Below are 16396 nucleotides of genomic sequence, written 5' to 3'. Positions count from 1 at the left end.
GCTTTAGGCCACATTTGCCTATTGTGTAATGCTCCCTTCTCACTGACCAAATGTGAAATTTGAAACATGTATAATTTTCTAAAAAAAAAAAAGGAATAAAGGGAAAACCAACATAAGGGCACATGCTGCAATTATCTATCACACCTACAAATATCACTTTGATCACACACACACATTATAAACTCCACATTCACAAAAACACACATGCACATGCACAGTAATCACAAGTGTCCAATTATCTGATGATAAACAGTGGCTTAAAACCTGAGTATCCAAAGCACTGGTGTCTGAAAGAAGAACATGACAAGAACATGAAGTTTTAGAAAGGATCAACTCACTAGAATAGTAAACACTTATTTAGGACATTGATCTATTATTACTGCCAGATTACACAATTCTGTTTTGCCAAACAATTTATGTCAAAATGAAGAGAGAGTTAACACTTTAAAGAGAATTGCTAAGAACAGAAAAAGACAGTAGAACCAGCATAAAAAAGAGGGTTCCTAGCTAAGGGCTAATAGATGAAGATTATTTCTTGGACACAGAGTAAATAAACGCAGTTTGAAAGAAAAATGGCTGTGATCTATAACATTACCTGAGTTAGGAAGACATGGGACATTATGTAAGCAGTTGATATCGTGTTGCTATTTTAGAGACAAACTGCAAGAGGGCAAGCCCTTTAAATAAGTCAGACCGGAGAGGTGTAATTACTGTGCTATTGATCCATAGGTGATAAATGGCAGTGTAAACATGATCTTATGTGAACAAATAGAAAGCAGCTGTTCACAAGAGAAAGATCAAATTGCCAGCCTGTTTAAAACAATAAACCTACTGTTGGTTTTCTTGTTGGTGCATCACTAATAGAGAGAGAATTAAAGGTAAAAAATAAGATAACGACTTGATTTTGTTTCTATGATTTTGATTTTGATTATGATTTTAATCCTACACATTTATTGAAAATGAAGTGGTTGACTTTATCACAATTATTTTATAGTTATAGTTAATGTTTTAAGATAAGTGACTGCCATGGAAGCGTTTCAAAGCATTAAAAATGTTACGCAACATTGTATAAATTCTTGAAAAGGTTGATTTTGTATTGTTACTCTACACACAAAGAGGAGCTCAGCAGTCAGTGGGTACCATGGACAGCGACCAACTAAACTACTTTGTGCACAGCTATACGAGATAGAGCCATCTCCTCCACCTTCAAGTCTGTAGCTGCTCTAGATAAAGCCACAGCACAAAGATAGGCTATAGGCTGCAGATATAAACCTCAATTCATAGGTGCCTTAAATCTGTGGAACAAAAACGTAACTGATTGGTAGGAAAGCTCAGCGCGTGTGTGTGTGTGTGTGTACATGCCTAACTGTGTGTGTGATGTGGGCAAACAGCAGCAATAAATCCAGCATTATGGTCCTGACACACATGGTCACACCGTACATAGATCAGGGTTCTGAAGCAGAAAAGCTTCACATAGCTTTCAGTATTACCAGGACTGATCAAAGCCTCTACACATCCAAGAACGCTTGTTCTACTGTGGACACCAAGTATAGGTTTAAACATAAAGAAACTAGTGTGTTTGCGCATTTTTACTGATTTTTTTTTCACCTTACATCACAATGAGTTTACCATCATCTGAGTGTATGAGAGCAAAAGGACATTTTCAAGCAGCTCATGACCGATACAGGAAATTAAGCTAGGAATGTAGAGCTGATCCCGTGACAGTTTCTCATAACCCTTCTCCTTACACTGAAGATTCACATATGAGTGTTAGGAAGACAGAAAAAATTGGAAATGAACAAATCCCCAATGTATATGGTCGTTACTTTCCGTTATCTTAAAGTGAATTAATGTGTTCCGAAAAGCTGAAGTCTGAAAGCTTTAACTAGTTTTGCAGCAAGGTATATTGAATAAGTCTGACATTAACATTACTTAGATAACATCTGTGGCCATATCATATTGCATTTCCAATATACAGTACCATGCTTTACTCCCAGAGTATGTATGTTTGGCTATATTTCCTTCATCGACAGCTTATCAGTGTTCTTAAACGGTTGTATATTGATGTCAGGGAACATTTTTGGTTTCAATAGATCCATATAGCCTATATCATTTACAATCATCTTACTGCTGACTTCAACCCTGATTTTGGGTTCAATAATAACATCTAATGCTTTAGAGATTCACATTTTACTTGTGTACGAACTGAGGTTTTGTTTTTAATAGCTAGTTTTTAATTAACTATAAACATTTAATAGCCTGCAACAGACCAGAACACAATTTACTGCAAGTGAGCGACCATCTTTGAACAGAGGCGGTGGTTTACGACACCAACTGTCTGCCACCTACAATCCAGTTTTGAGATATCTTCCCAGACGCCTTAACGTCCACTCACACCCTGGGCCATCTGACCTCAGGAAATCACATGGTAGGGTGGGGCCAGGTTTCACAATGAGCTCACCCGAAACCCTGGCTGATTGTGAGCCACACCCGTTTTCACATCTTGGCTCATGTGATTAGGTAGAGGATCATCAGGGGGTCCTTTGTCCCACAGGGTTTACATCTGGGACTCTTCACCATTTGACCCTTAGAACTGAAGAAGCTTCTCGGATGAGAGGTGAAACATCTTCAAGTGACTTAAAGAAGTCCAGACTCTTTTCTTTCCAAGCTCCTTAGACTACAATGACCTGGATGACTGAGAACCTTCACAGACAACTTTCAATACTATTGATCTTCCTCAGTTACCTTCAGTAATCACGTCCTCCAAATAATTGATGTGTCTCCTAGGTCTCATTTTTACTAGACTAGGGATTCAAAATTAAATGTTAAATATTATCAGGCTATGTACCACAGGCTTTTAAGATGGTTGTAATTAATACATTTCTTTAAAAGCCTTTACTTCACCCAGCTGTCTTAGCTAATTACAGACCAATCACCAACTTTCTTTTTATTTAAAAATAATTTGAAAGAGTAGCTGTGAAACAGCTAACTCATCATATGCAAAGGAAGGGTTTGTTTAAAGAAATTCAGTCAGGATTCAGAATTAATCACAGTATAGAAACAGGGCTCATTACTAATGACCTTCCTATGGGCTCTGACAGTGGACTCATCCCTGCACTATTCCTGTTGGACCTCAGTGCAGCATTCAATACTGCTGACCACAATATCTTACTATATTTTACTCCTCCCTTCACTGCCAACCAGTTGTAGCAGTTCTACGTATTTATATAAACAAGCCTGCCAATCCTATGTTCCTACTTTTCTCAATTTCATATACCTATGAACTATAAACATTTAAATAAAAATCATTTATGTACGCTAAAGAACTCCTAATTTATAATGACTATGACAAGTCTTAATGCTCTACTGCAGTACAAATTTTTATAGTGACAAATGCTTTTTGTTCTAACTTTTGTTCTAACTATGACTCTGTCTTTGAGGCTGTGGCAGGCTAATGTCAGTGAATTCATTCACTTATTCACAATATCATAGAAAAGAAATTTCTGAAGAAGTGAACCAAGATCAGCAAAGATGGGTTATCAGCCCCTATATATATAAGCAAAGTTTTGTTTGTGACATTGCAGCAACTATTGTCGCAACTTATACTAATAGAGAACAACGCTGGGGCAAGTAGAGGGTAAAAACTACAAGTATAAAAAGTATGAAAGGATATAGGGTATGATTTTTAACCAGAAAAGAAAGCCATTCAAAACAAACAAACAAATAAAACATGTAAAGGAAACCATTATTGATTTTCCAGTAGCTTTTAGTAAATTCAAACTCAATAGCAAACGTTGGCAATAATTATGAAACTGAAAAATATAAATGAAAAATATGAGGTGTATTGTCTGAGGATGCAAAGAAAAAGAAAGTAAAGAAGAAAAGTAAAGCTGAACCTTGTATGGATAGTGCACAGCAACTAAAAAGGGTTCAAAGGAGATAAACACTTGGCATTGTTTTTACTAGGTCAGTAAGCTTGATACAAGAGAGCATTTTAAAACAAAGCGTCTTTTCAATGGCTGCATGGGGTGGATGCGTGTGTGGGGAGTTACCTATTGACACTTTAAGTGTTTAATCTGAAAACTGCAGCATCTCAAAGTTGGGAGTGTACATTACCTGTGAAGAACAAGTTTTCACTTTAGATCCATTTTTTCCCCCAGCAACAACACAAAGTCAATCAATATTTTGAATTGGAAGATAACACTTTAAACAACAGCAGGAGAGGCCCTCCATTCCCTTTATCTGCATTTTTCATATCCACACTTTCTTGAGAAATGGTGAACTAAGCATAAAGAGGGTCTACCTCCTTTGCTCCCCCAGGAACAAGCAGCAAACTTCAGTAGCGGTAGACCTCTATAAATATTCCAAGCAAGGCTGACCTGGTTACAGAATGCCCTTGGGAATGTGAATTAGCATCTGAATACAGACGCTGCTGTAGCCAGTTGAAGACAGGCCCGGCAGGAGTGGCAGTACTGCTGAGACTCCTTTCACAGCTCCCACACATACCAGCCAGCACGCTCCAGAGCACGAGAATGATGAGCACATATCAGCTACAAGAGATGAAGGCGTAAAGCTAATGAGGGTGGGAGTAGGAGCGTGTGAGTGGGAGGAAATGTGGGGGGCATATAGATTGTGCATGCATCTATGCGTCCTTCTCCATAAGCACCACAAAATAATACAATTTTTTTAATTACAATTTGTGTGTATTTTTCAAAAAACTGTGAGGTAACATTTCAGGTGCCAAACACATCTGATAGTGTTTTAGATGACACCGGAAAGAGCAGGCGATTATATTTTTGTCTTGTTCTATTATGTGTTATAATATTTTATTAACACTTTTTACACAACTATATGATTGAAGTGCAGATTTTCCGCTTCCATTGAAAGGGTTTCACCAAGGCGCAGCAATAACTAGATGTTCAACAAAAATTGGACAAATGAACATAATGTTAAACACAAGGATTGTTTTAAAGACTTGACGACTGCCAAAAGTCTAGCACCCATGGACTGCACCAAATGCTGAGTTTCCGCCCTTTAGATGCATGCCTAGTTGGGTTAAAATCAGGTGAATGACTTGACCATAAAGCAATATCCCATTTCTTTGCCTTGAGAAACTCTTAGGTTACTTTTGCAGTATGCACTGGATCATTATCCATTTGCACTGTAAAGCTTTCTTCAATCGGCCTTGCAGTATGTGGCTAAATCTGAGCAAAGCCTTGTCCACTTTACAATTGGTCCTGCTGCTTCTGTCAGCAGTCACATCTTCAATAAACACTAGTAACCTAATTCCACTGACAGTAATACATGCCAATGCTATAACATCACCACCACTATGTTTGAAAATGATGTGGAATGCTTCAGAATATTAGCTGTTTCTCTCCTTTACCATACTTCTCTCTTCCCATCATTCTAGTGCAAGTTCATCTTGGATTCTTCTGTCCAAATAAGTCTCTTTTATCTATTGTATCTTAACTTTTTAGATGTTTTTCTTAACCAAGGACAAAATTATGCAATTAACCACTTTAACCACTATCATCAATAGTATTGCAGGCCTTTTGATGATGGATTCCTACATTTTACCAGATTATTGATCTGACCACTCAGACAATTTACTATCTGTCTGATAGGTTTATTATTGTTTGGGGTTTTTTTTTTTTGGGGGGGGGGGGGGGGGGGGGGGGGGGGGGGTTTAGCCTAATGATGGCCTCCTTCACTGGCATGTCTTTGGACCTCATAGTAAAATTTCTGGTAAAAAGCTACAAAATACAAGTTAAACACTTGCAATCAACTCCTGATATTTTTTCTGCTTAATTTGTCATGGAATAATAATAGATCAGGGCTCGTCTTATATGAAAATACATGCTAAATGTCTGATTATTTTTGCTCCTAAACAGTTAACGTACTACTTTAGTTAAACATTTTGAACTAAAACTTTAGTCACATCTTGATTGGCTGATTTAAAACCACTGTGATGGTACAAAGGGGCAAAATTTATAAAAATGCCCCAAGCTTGTGGCATGGAAAAATATGCAGCCAAAAGAAAACGAGTGCAAAGAAAAATCTATTTCACATGTCTGTGTGGTTACCACTCTCTTACATTTCCACTACACATTTCAGTCTTTGATAGGTTGTCACAAAACAAACCTGAATAATGAAGCAAAACAGCACAAACACATAAACATCATAGAAGGTTTTAAAATTTCTGTACTTTTAGGTGACAGAAGGAGACATGTGGCCTGGTCAAAACACAGAGAGCTGCACCCTAAAAGATCTTTAAATATAGTAAACATACCTTGTGTGCCACAGACTGCTCCCAAACACGAGGGGGACAAATAATACCTCTAAAACACTTAAGTTGGCTTTATTAAACGTTAGATCTTTAGCTGGGAAAACATTTTCACTTAATGATTTAATCACTGAGCACAGCCTTGATTTTATGTTTTTAACTGAAACTTGGTTGGACCAAAGTAACAGTGGAGCTGTTCTCATCGAGACGACCCCTCCTAACTACAGTTTTATCAGTGAGGCCAGGGTGAGCAGGAGAGGAGGAGGGGTTGCTGTCTTATTTAATGAATCATTTCAATGTAAGCAGCTATCTCCTGGAAGTTTTCAGTCTTTTGAATATGTGGCTTTACAGCTGAGTTGTGTTTCTTAATGTTTACAGGCCTCCCAAATACTGCACAGACTTTTTTAATGATCTCAGTGAACTGCTGTCTGTGATCTGTGTTGATTTCGACTGTGTAATTATTGTTGGGGATTTTAACATCCATGTGGACAACTCTCAGGACAAAGGGTCTAAAGACCTGAGTAACACTCTGGGCAACTTTGGGCTGACTCAGCATGTAACAGAGGCCACACATAATAGAGGACACACTCTTGACCTACTGATCTCCAAGGGCCTGAGCATTTCAAAGGTTACTGTGTCTGATGTGGGCCTGTCTGATCATTACTGTGTTTTCTTTGAAAGTAAAATTTCAGCCCACACAAATATATCAACAGCAGTGATCACAAAACGGTGTATAACCGAATAGAGTAGTGAGATCTTTAACCATGTCTTCCCATTAACACCTGACTTATCCAGAGGTTCAGTCAATGAGCTTGTCAATAGCTTCAATGCTAAAATATTAAATGTAATGGACACTATTGCTCCCATTAGGTGAAGGTTATCTCTGGAAGGAAAGTCTCCATGGAGAAACTCCACACTGGTGAAAAATGAAAAAAGAGAGTGTAGGAAAGCTGAGCGCAGATGGAGAAAAACAAACCTAGAGGTTCATTATGACAGCGGTCCCCAACCCCCGGGCCTCGGACCGGTACCGGTCCATGAGTCGTTTGGTACCGGGCCGCGAGAGTTGAGGCTCAGTTGTGAAATGTATAGTTTTCAGGGTTTTTATCGGTTTTCAGCGTTATTTTGTTATCGTTTTTATCGTTTACTCAGTTTTCCTGGGTCTTTTCACGTGTGTTATGAATACATTTTCTTTTTTTCGGTACTGGTACTAGTTTTATTTTGTTGTATTTATCCGCAACACCTTAAAGGCCGGTCCGTGAAAATATTGTCGGACATAAACCGGTCCGTGGCGCAAAAAAGGTTGGGGACCGCTGCATTATGACATCTATAAAGAGAAATTTCACAATTACAATTTACAACTGAGGAGTGCAAGGAGGTCCTACTTCTCTGACATCATCACTAAAAACAGTCATAATGCTCGGGTCTTATTTTCTACAGTTGACAGGCTAACAAACCCTCCTGTGTCAGTGGCAGCTGAACTTAATTCGACCATGGCCTGCAATGACTTTGCCAAATTCTTCACAGGAAAAATCCAAAAGATTAGACAAGCAATTGGTACATCAACAGCAGATTCAGGATATGTACTGTGTCCACCGAAAAACAGTTTAAACACCATCAAACAGTTTCACCCTATTAACAGCAAAGACCTGGAGGACATCTTAGGTCAGCTGAACTCCTCCTCTTGCTGTTTAGGTGTCCTGCCAACAAGTTTTTTCAAAAAGGTCTCAAAGACTTTGGAGTCAGACCTGTTACAGATCGTCAACTTTTCTTTAATGTCAGGTGTGTATCCAGAACCACTAAAACTACTGTAATTAAATCTATACTGAAAAAGGACAATCTTGACAAGACACAAATGAACAACTACAGGCCGATCTCACATCTCCCATTTTTAAGTAAGATCATTGAAAAAGCAGTTTCTCAACAGCTCAATTACTTCTTAAAACAGAATAACTGCTATGATGCCTTCCAGTCAGGTTTTAGACAGAACCACAGCACTGAAACCGCTCTGACCAAAGTGTTTAATGACATATGTCTGAATACAGACAGTGGAAAAATGTCAGTCTTAGTTTTACTGGATCTCAGTGCAGCATTTGATACAGTTGACCACAACATATTACTCAAACGACTGGAGAACTGGGCAGGTCTTTCAGGAACTGTACTAAACTGGTTCAAAACATACTTAGAAAACAGGAAATACTTTGTATCAATAGGTAACTTCACATTTGAGCAGACAAGTATCACATGTGGAGTTCCCCAAGGTTCCAGCTTGGGACCCCTTCTGTTTAACATTTACATGCTCCCACTGGCACAGATTATAAAGAACAACAAAATAAACTATCATAGCTATGCAGATGACACACAAATATATATCACAATGTCACCAGGAGACCGAGGCCCTGTACAGGCTCTTGGTAAATGCATTGAGGAAATTAATGACTTGTTGTGCCACAATTTTCTCCAGCTAAACAAAAACAAAACTGAAGTAATAGTCTTTGGTGCCAAAGAAAAACGATTACAGGTCACTAGAGAACTTCAATCTATACACCTAAAAACCACAAACCAGGCGAGAAATTTGGGTGTAGTGATGGATGCAGACCTAAACTTAGAAAAACACATTAAGACAATAACAAAGTCAGCTTACTATCACCTCAAGAATATTTCAAGGATAAAAGATCTGATGTCTCAACAGGACCTGGAAAAACTAGTCCATGCATTCATCTTTAGTAGGCTTGATTACTGTAACAGCATCTTTACAGGTCTACCTAAAAAAATCAGTCAGACAACTACAGCTCATTCAGAACTCTGCTGCTCGAGTCCTCACTAAGACCAAAAAAGTGGACCACATCAGTCCAGCTCTGAGGTCTTTACACTGGTTGCCTGTCCGTCAGAGGATAGACTTTAAAGTTCTGATGCTGGTCTATAAAGTTCTGAATGGTTTAGGACCAAAATACATCAGTGACCTCCTGACCTAGTATGAACCTTCCAGATCCCTCAGGTCATCTGGATCCGGTCTTTTATCAGTTCCCAGAGTCAGAACCAAACACGGAGAAGCTGCATTCAGCTTTTATGCTCCATATATCTGGAACAAACTCCCAGAAAGCCTCAGATCAGCTGAAACACTCAGTTTATTTAAATCCAGGTTGAAGACTCACCTATTCTAAGCTGCATTTGAATAAAACACCAAATCCACACTTTTAAGCTTAAATTTCAAAACTTAAATGTTAACTACTGATTTTATCTACTGTTTTTTTTTTTTGTTTTTGTTTTTTTTATCAATTTGAAATCATGCTTTTTATTTGTTTTTGTTTTTAATGTCTCTGTAAAGCACTTTGAATCACCTTGTTGTTGAATTGTGCTATATAAATAAACTTGCTTTGCCTAGAACCAGGCCTCTAACTGATTTATCAAAGATGGAAAAAGAATCAAAAAGCCAGTGGAAAGTGAGGATAGTCTGTCACACTTGCCTAGAGCTCGCTGTATGCCTCACCTCACACCTATGAGATTCAGCAATAAGGAGTGACTCAGTAAGTCAGTCACTCAGTTCAAGTCTTAATTCTTTTTGCCTGGTAGCCATAAAAAGGCAATGTGTAAAACTAAAGCTGCAGAGTCATAGCCAGTAAATGTTTCATTAAGTTTGCATTGGCCTGTTATAAGATTACCTGTTTATGTTAGAAGTGATGTATAAAGCATAGACCCATATACTGTGCCAGGAGGGGAATCTCCGGTTAATCTATTTTAATTTGAAGTGAATTTACATTTATGAACACATCTGTCACACAGCCAGCATTAAGGAGTAGCCTGTATTACTGAACTAAAATTGCCCGCCATCACTACAACCGTTACGTATGTGGGTCAAAAGCTTTTTGATTTTAAGTAAGCATGGAAATTCCCTTACGTCTTATTTCACTCCAACTGGAAGACTGTTCCATCAATGAATCTATCCAAATTTTAAGTGGGATGCCATAGACCTACAGAATTCTGAATAAATACTACTGTGGTGAATCAAAGGTATACAACAATAATACAATTACTGGTATAATGTATAATGGTTTTATTTATGATTTAAAATATTGTAGTGCATTTAATAGCTTCTCATTGGTTAAAAAAAAAAGAAAAGAAAAGAAAAAGAAGCAAATAAAAGCTTTATGTTTACACTTGTTTGAACTCTCTGCCACCACAATGTCATTAAATAGCAGTGCAGTCATGCTTTTTTTCAAATGATGGTATGTTTAGGAGGTCACCAACAGAATTCTATGTTCCTAAAAAGTCTGGTAATAAATAACAACCCACCAGAAATAAAATACTATCCCTTAAGCCACAGCTGTCTGCATGAGAATCCAGTGCTGTGCCATGGGAATTCAAAGTCATTGCCACCCATAACACTGCCATCCACCACCTAACAGATTCACTGCCTTCAGTTTTTCACCACAACATAAATAACCAATTCAAACACATTTGCCAAATGTATCAAAGTCTGAGGTTCATGCAAGAGTCGCATTATTACAATACCTAATTTCAAGTCAGGGGCTTGGTTGCACTGTGTAAATCATATACATGCATTTATTTACATTCACTGCAATTCAGGCTTCCACCAAAGACTTTCTTGATGTTTAAAAATAAGAATTCATGCTATTTTTGCTGTTCATTAACTGAAAACAAACGGGTATATTACTTCTTCCCACACTCCTTGTTGTTTTCCTCATTGTTTCCTGGGATTTGTTTTTTATCCATCCATTCACTTGCACTTATCCTTATCAGGATTCCGTGGGGACTGGAGCCCATCTCAGCTTTTATATTTTATAATTTATTTATTTTTTATATTTACCTTTTTTTTTGTTGGTTATAACATTTGGTACTATAGCTGTAACCACATTTACAGTAACTTTGTTGCTGTATTCATTAATGCACAATCACCTGACACTTGACTGCTGTACTTGATGTTCACTTACTGTTTGCTTCTTTACTGACAAATTTTGGGGAGCACATAAATGTAGATTTTGTCTATTTTGTTAGTAATTCATACAACACATGTAAGACCTGCCATGTAAAAAAAAAAGTGGAACAAAATTCAGATAACACTGTGACAAATGATAGGAAGAAAAGTATCATACCCCCTGCAAGGATCTGCTGCTCCAGTTCGGCCATCTGTTTCCTGTAGGCCCTCAGCGCTGCCTCCTTAAATGTGGGCCGAATACGTTTTTTAGGTGGAGCCTCTATTGGTTTTTCTTCTGGAAGATTTTTGTTTTCATCCTCTTGCTTTTGTTCAACTTTTTCTGCCACCTCTGCAACCTCTTCAGTTATTTCTGCCACCTCTTCCAGCTCCTCATCACCTTCTTCCATCTCCTCTGTCAGATCATTTCCCTCTGTCTCATCTGGTTCTTCTACATCTACATATTCTACCATGGCATCATATTCAGCAGTGTCCTCAGTCAGTTGGTTTTCATAATCCTCGCTGTACTCTTCATCATACTGCTCATCCAAACTACAATCATACTCCAGAACACATGTTTCTTTACTTGCTTCATTGTCACCTGGGGCTTCCAACTCTTGCGAAGCTTCCAAATCCTGAGAGGCATCAATGTCTGGAGTGGTTTCAATGTCTTCAGACACATCATAGTCCTGAGAAGTCTCACACTCCTGAACAGGTTCATCAGGCTCCTCTGTCTCAGAAGTATTAGTTCTGTTCTCCAGGTTAGCTAGCACTTGCTCCATTACTTCAACATAGTGGGTCTCACTGTCCACGGGTTGTTCCTCGGCTTCTGTTTTATCCTCCTCTGCTTTAAGGAAGACGGGCTCTTTCTGGATATCTGAGTCAACTGTAGTACTAGAATTATTGGTGGTGGAACCAGACAGTGTGCGGAATCGCCCCATAAATGAAGACGAGGTGTTTGAGGTCTCCTCAGGTGGCGCAGCAGGGGTAGTTTGAGACCCAGATTTCCATACAACCTCAAGAGCTGACTTAGCTCTCTGTAAGGTAGAACCAAAGCCAAATCCAAAGGACTTTTCACTGAGATCTATGCTGAGCCTACTGCTCCAAGACTTGGGAACTTCCTCAACCTTCTCTGTTCGAATCTCACTCTGGCTACGGTACATAGATGAAGACTTACTCTGGGGCTGGTGAAAGCTATGATTAACATCCAGTTCGGGGAATTTTTCTTTAGGAATTGTTTTGGGGATATCTTTAGATATTTCTTTAGAGGCTACTATTGGTGCTACTTTAGGAGCTTCTCCTGGGGCTGGTTTAGGGGTTTCTTTGGGGGTCACTTTAGGGCTCTCTTTTGGGACTACTTTTGGGGACTCTTTAGCTGGAGTCCCCAAAATTTCTTTAGTTGGTATTTTAGCAGTTTCCTTAGGTACTACTTTATGCACCTCTTTGGGGGCCTCTTTTGGGGAAGGTTTTGAAGCTTCTTTGGTAACTTCTTTAGGAGTAATTTTCAGACCTTCTTTAGGTACAACTTGTGGAAGTTCTTTAGCAATAACTTTAGGGGATTCCTTAGGAGATTCCTTAGGGGACTCTTTAGGAGTCGAGACAGGGGTCAAGACAGGGGTGTCGATTGGGGTTATTTTAGGGCTCTCTTTAGGGGACTCTTTAGGACTTTCTTTAGGAGTCAACATGGGGCTATCTTTCGTGGTCACTTTAGAAGTGACTTTAACAATCTCACTAGGACGTGCCTGAGATGCCACTTTAGATACCTCTTTGACTGTGGGCTTTGTTGTGTCTTTAGGAGTGAGTTTAGGACTGTCTTTAGAGATAGCTTGAGAGGATTCCTTAGCTGCTGTCTTTGAAATCTCTTTAGGCAACTCTTTAGGAGCTGCTTTAGAGGTCACTTTAGGTAAAACCTTAGCAGATACCTTAGGACTTTCCTTTAGCAATATTTTTGAGTTGTCCTCTTTTGTAGCCACTTTAGTTTGTTTATGTGTCACTTTAGCAGTGCCTTTAGGGGAATCTTTGGGGGAAGATGCTACTTTCGTGCTTTCTTTTGAAATAATCTTACATGGTTCCTTAGATTGACGAGCAGATGACTTGACATACTCACGTTCCGTGATAGGAGGAATAATGTGGGTCGTTATCGGTGGTAGGGAAGATTCCCTGTCAAGCATCATAAATTCCTCATCTCCTTCAAACTGTAAATCAACTTCCTGACATTTAGTGATGTTCTCTGGAAAACCAGGAATTGTTGATGGGTCAAATGGACTGCTAACCTCTATGGAGGCTTCTAAGCCAGAGTCAGCACCCTGCTCCAAATGATGCCAGTCTTTCCACGGTGATAGATCACCTTGCAGAGAAAGCTGAGAGCCACTGTAGTGACTTCTATCCCTTGACATACAGACAAGTCCATTGCTAACTCCGCTGTCAATAGTTTCCGTAGTCTCGACCTCATTATGTTCATAAGCTTGATTATCGTGGCTAAGAGCGTGACTGGGGCTAGCATACCAGGAAGAAGCCATGTCTTCCTGTTTCCTTTGCCACAGTTCCTGATCTGAGGAGGACAGCAGGGAGCAGCCATTTGCCCGTGTAAAGTACTGACTCTCTGAAAAGTCTTCTGAGTATGACTGGCAAAGTTTTGAGCAGTCAGACTCAGAGCGGCTGAGTTTTGGAGTGGAGTAGTCACTCTGGGAAAGCCAACCAGGGGTCAGATCAGAATAGTAAGCCTTTGCATGCTTTTCTGGATCATAGTAAGGGTCATCAGCATAGTGAACTGTGCCTGAGTAGCCAGCCTCATCTCCTGACCGGGTATGATCATGGGACCGCCTCTTCTCTGATTTGCTCTTGTGAACAGGCTTTGAAATCACCATTGCATATTTATTTCTGCTTAATTCATCCAGTTCTTTGTCACTGTCCATTGAGTCCCAGTCATCACTCTCCACGACTTTATCCTTTCCTGAGATCTTTATATCCATGCTTTCATAAGTTTGAGAGGATGACAGTTTATCTTTTCTCTCTTTTCCATCATGAGTTAAGCTATCAGTAGACACGGTAATGCCAGTTCCCTTAAGTTTATAGCACTTTTTTAAGACTACATCTCTATCTTGGGGTGTTGCAAAAATAACAATAATAGGGCGGGGTTTAGCATTAGAACATTCTCTTTGTTGCCCTAATCTATGAGCGAGTTCAATTTTAATTGTTTTATGAGGGTCAACAAAACCCATTTTGTCTTTTATTATTTTATAAATTAGACTCTCTGTTTTCTCTGACTTTTCTTCAGGAACATTGAGGAATCGCAAGGTGGAATTATTGGCCTGGTGACTAATTTGTTTTATGTAGTCATGGATATCGCGAGTTTCCCTTCTTGATTGGACAAATCCAGAGCGAAGCTGTTCAATCTCACTCTGAACTACTTCCACACTGCTGGAGATCTCATCAATTGAACTTTTAAGGGCATTGACATGGCCACGAAGCTCAGATAGTTCTGTCTCTATCTGGCTGATCCCCTGTAGCTCCTTAAAGATCATTTCCATTACATCCTGTGTTTGACTGATGCAACCTGTTGAGGATGAGCCAGGCTCAAGGGTTGAGCTCTTTTGTTGCCGTCCAGCACGGTCCAAGGATTTGCTCCGAATGCCTAGAGTTTTCCTCCAATTGCTCACCTCGGAGTCTGAGGAGACACATTCCTGGCTCTTTTTCCATTTTCTTAACTTGCGTAGAGCTCCCAACCTAAGTGTGTGTAGACTGGAGCGCTCCCCTCTTTCACCTTCAGAGCTACCATCCGAGGGAGCCAAACTGATGAGGCTCTTCCTGTTTCGTCTTACTGGCATAGTGTGCGATTTATGCTCATCCAGTCTCCGGATGGGTTTTGTGTCACTCAAGGAGTCAGAGTAACTACTGTCAATCGAAAGAACCTCGGGAAAGATGCTTTCATTATTATTCAAAAAAAGAGAACTTTTTGGGAGTCCATTTGCTATAGCTACACGATAACTGAAAGTGGGTGACAGAGATGAACAGTCGTTTTTTCCGTCGTCTTCCTCGAGTGAAATGTTACGTGCTGAAGAGCATTTGGAAATCTTTTTAACGGTAGTCTTCAGTGTGGTAGAGAGAGTTAGATTGTGTACTTGAAAATCAGTGGTCAATTTAGGCTCTTTATTTTCACTTCTCTCTTTCTTCTTTATTGGTTTTGCCAATTTCTTTGTAAACATTCCTTTGCAAATCTTTTCAATGTAGGCTGATATAGTTTTGATTAGGGCAGAAACCATGGATGGCAATCCTGTGGACTTTTTTTTATCATCTAATGAAAGGAGAAGTTGGCTGGGAATACAGCGTCAGTGAGCCAAGCACAATCAACCTGTGCTTGACAGTAGGAGCCCAGCTCACAATCACTAAAACCACAGCCCATGCAGAGAGTCACTAATACTTTTGAATCCAGTGGCCTTCCTCCAGAAAAGGACCATCTCTCTGTAAGACAAAGAAAGAATATTTGTTTTACAATTGGGTCGCAAATTCCTAAGATATACATAAATACAGCAGAACCCTACTTTTTTTTTTTTTTATCTTTTGATCTTTAACATTTGTAAAGCCAAATTTTCTCCTCTGAACTGTCTTCATTCACCAATTAAATAACTGCTTAAGTAAACACTAAAACAAAGGACAATTTGCGTCTATATTTAAATTTCTGCATTAACAACAACTAACTTTAAACACATTGTTTTGCTGATAATTCAACAGAGCACCTAGTCACCCATTCTATATGGATGTCACCTTAAATCACAAACTAGACTTCCTGACAAATCAAATGAGAAAGAGACAGGGAGCACCAAAATAAATTGTATTTCAAAAAAAAAAAAATCATACTTAAACTATCCATGACAAATAATTTAAAAATCTTTTATCTTGTGAAATGGCTAAAATTTGATGAGAACACAAATTTCCTTAATTTAATTGGAATGGTCTGATACATGAGTTAACTATATGGAAGTAGTACTACTGGAAGGTAGGTGAAGTGAATAACAATGATCATCCTATTATAATGTAACATTATAACATTCCTGGGAAACAGTTGGTGTTTACATTTATGTAAATGTTACGTCACCTTCCCCAGCATGACAAACCACCCAGCCACACTGAAGAAACTGCTTAGGAATGGCTCAAGGACTGCACAAAGTGGACAGCTCATT

At 39.1% G+C, this 16396-nt stretch overlaps 1 protein-coding gene across 1 annotated transcript in view; it reads right to left on the bottom strand.

Annotated features, from left to right (window-relative positions):
- unc13c (unc-13 homolog C (C. elegans)) overlaps positions 1-16396 on the bottom strand; it is a 117653-nt gene that overhangs the window by 94435 nt on the left and 6822 nt on the right. Inside the window, exons 2-3 of the mRNA XM_080885900.1 lie at positions 11398-15677; positions 265-287 (exon numbers count right to left, since the gene is read on the bottom strand). Of these exons, the coding sequence (XP_080742026.1) occupies positions 265-287; positions 11398-15478 (4104 nt within the window). The 5' untranslated portion in view covers positions 15479-15677. The remainder of the gene's footprint in view (positions 1-264; positions 288-11397; positions 15678-16396) is intronic.

This window comes from Rhamphochromis sp. 'chilingali' (genome assembly GCF_963969265.1).
Source record: "Rhamphochromis sp. 'chilingali' genome assembly, chromosome: 6".
NCBI lineage: Eukaryota > Metazoa > Chordata > Actinopteri > Cichliformes > Cichlidae > Rhamphochromis > Rhamphochromis sp. 'chilingali'.
This window is presented reverse-complemented; position numbering and strand designations above follow the sequence as displayed.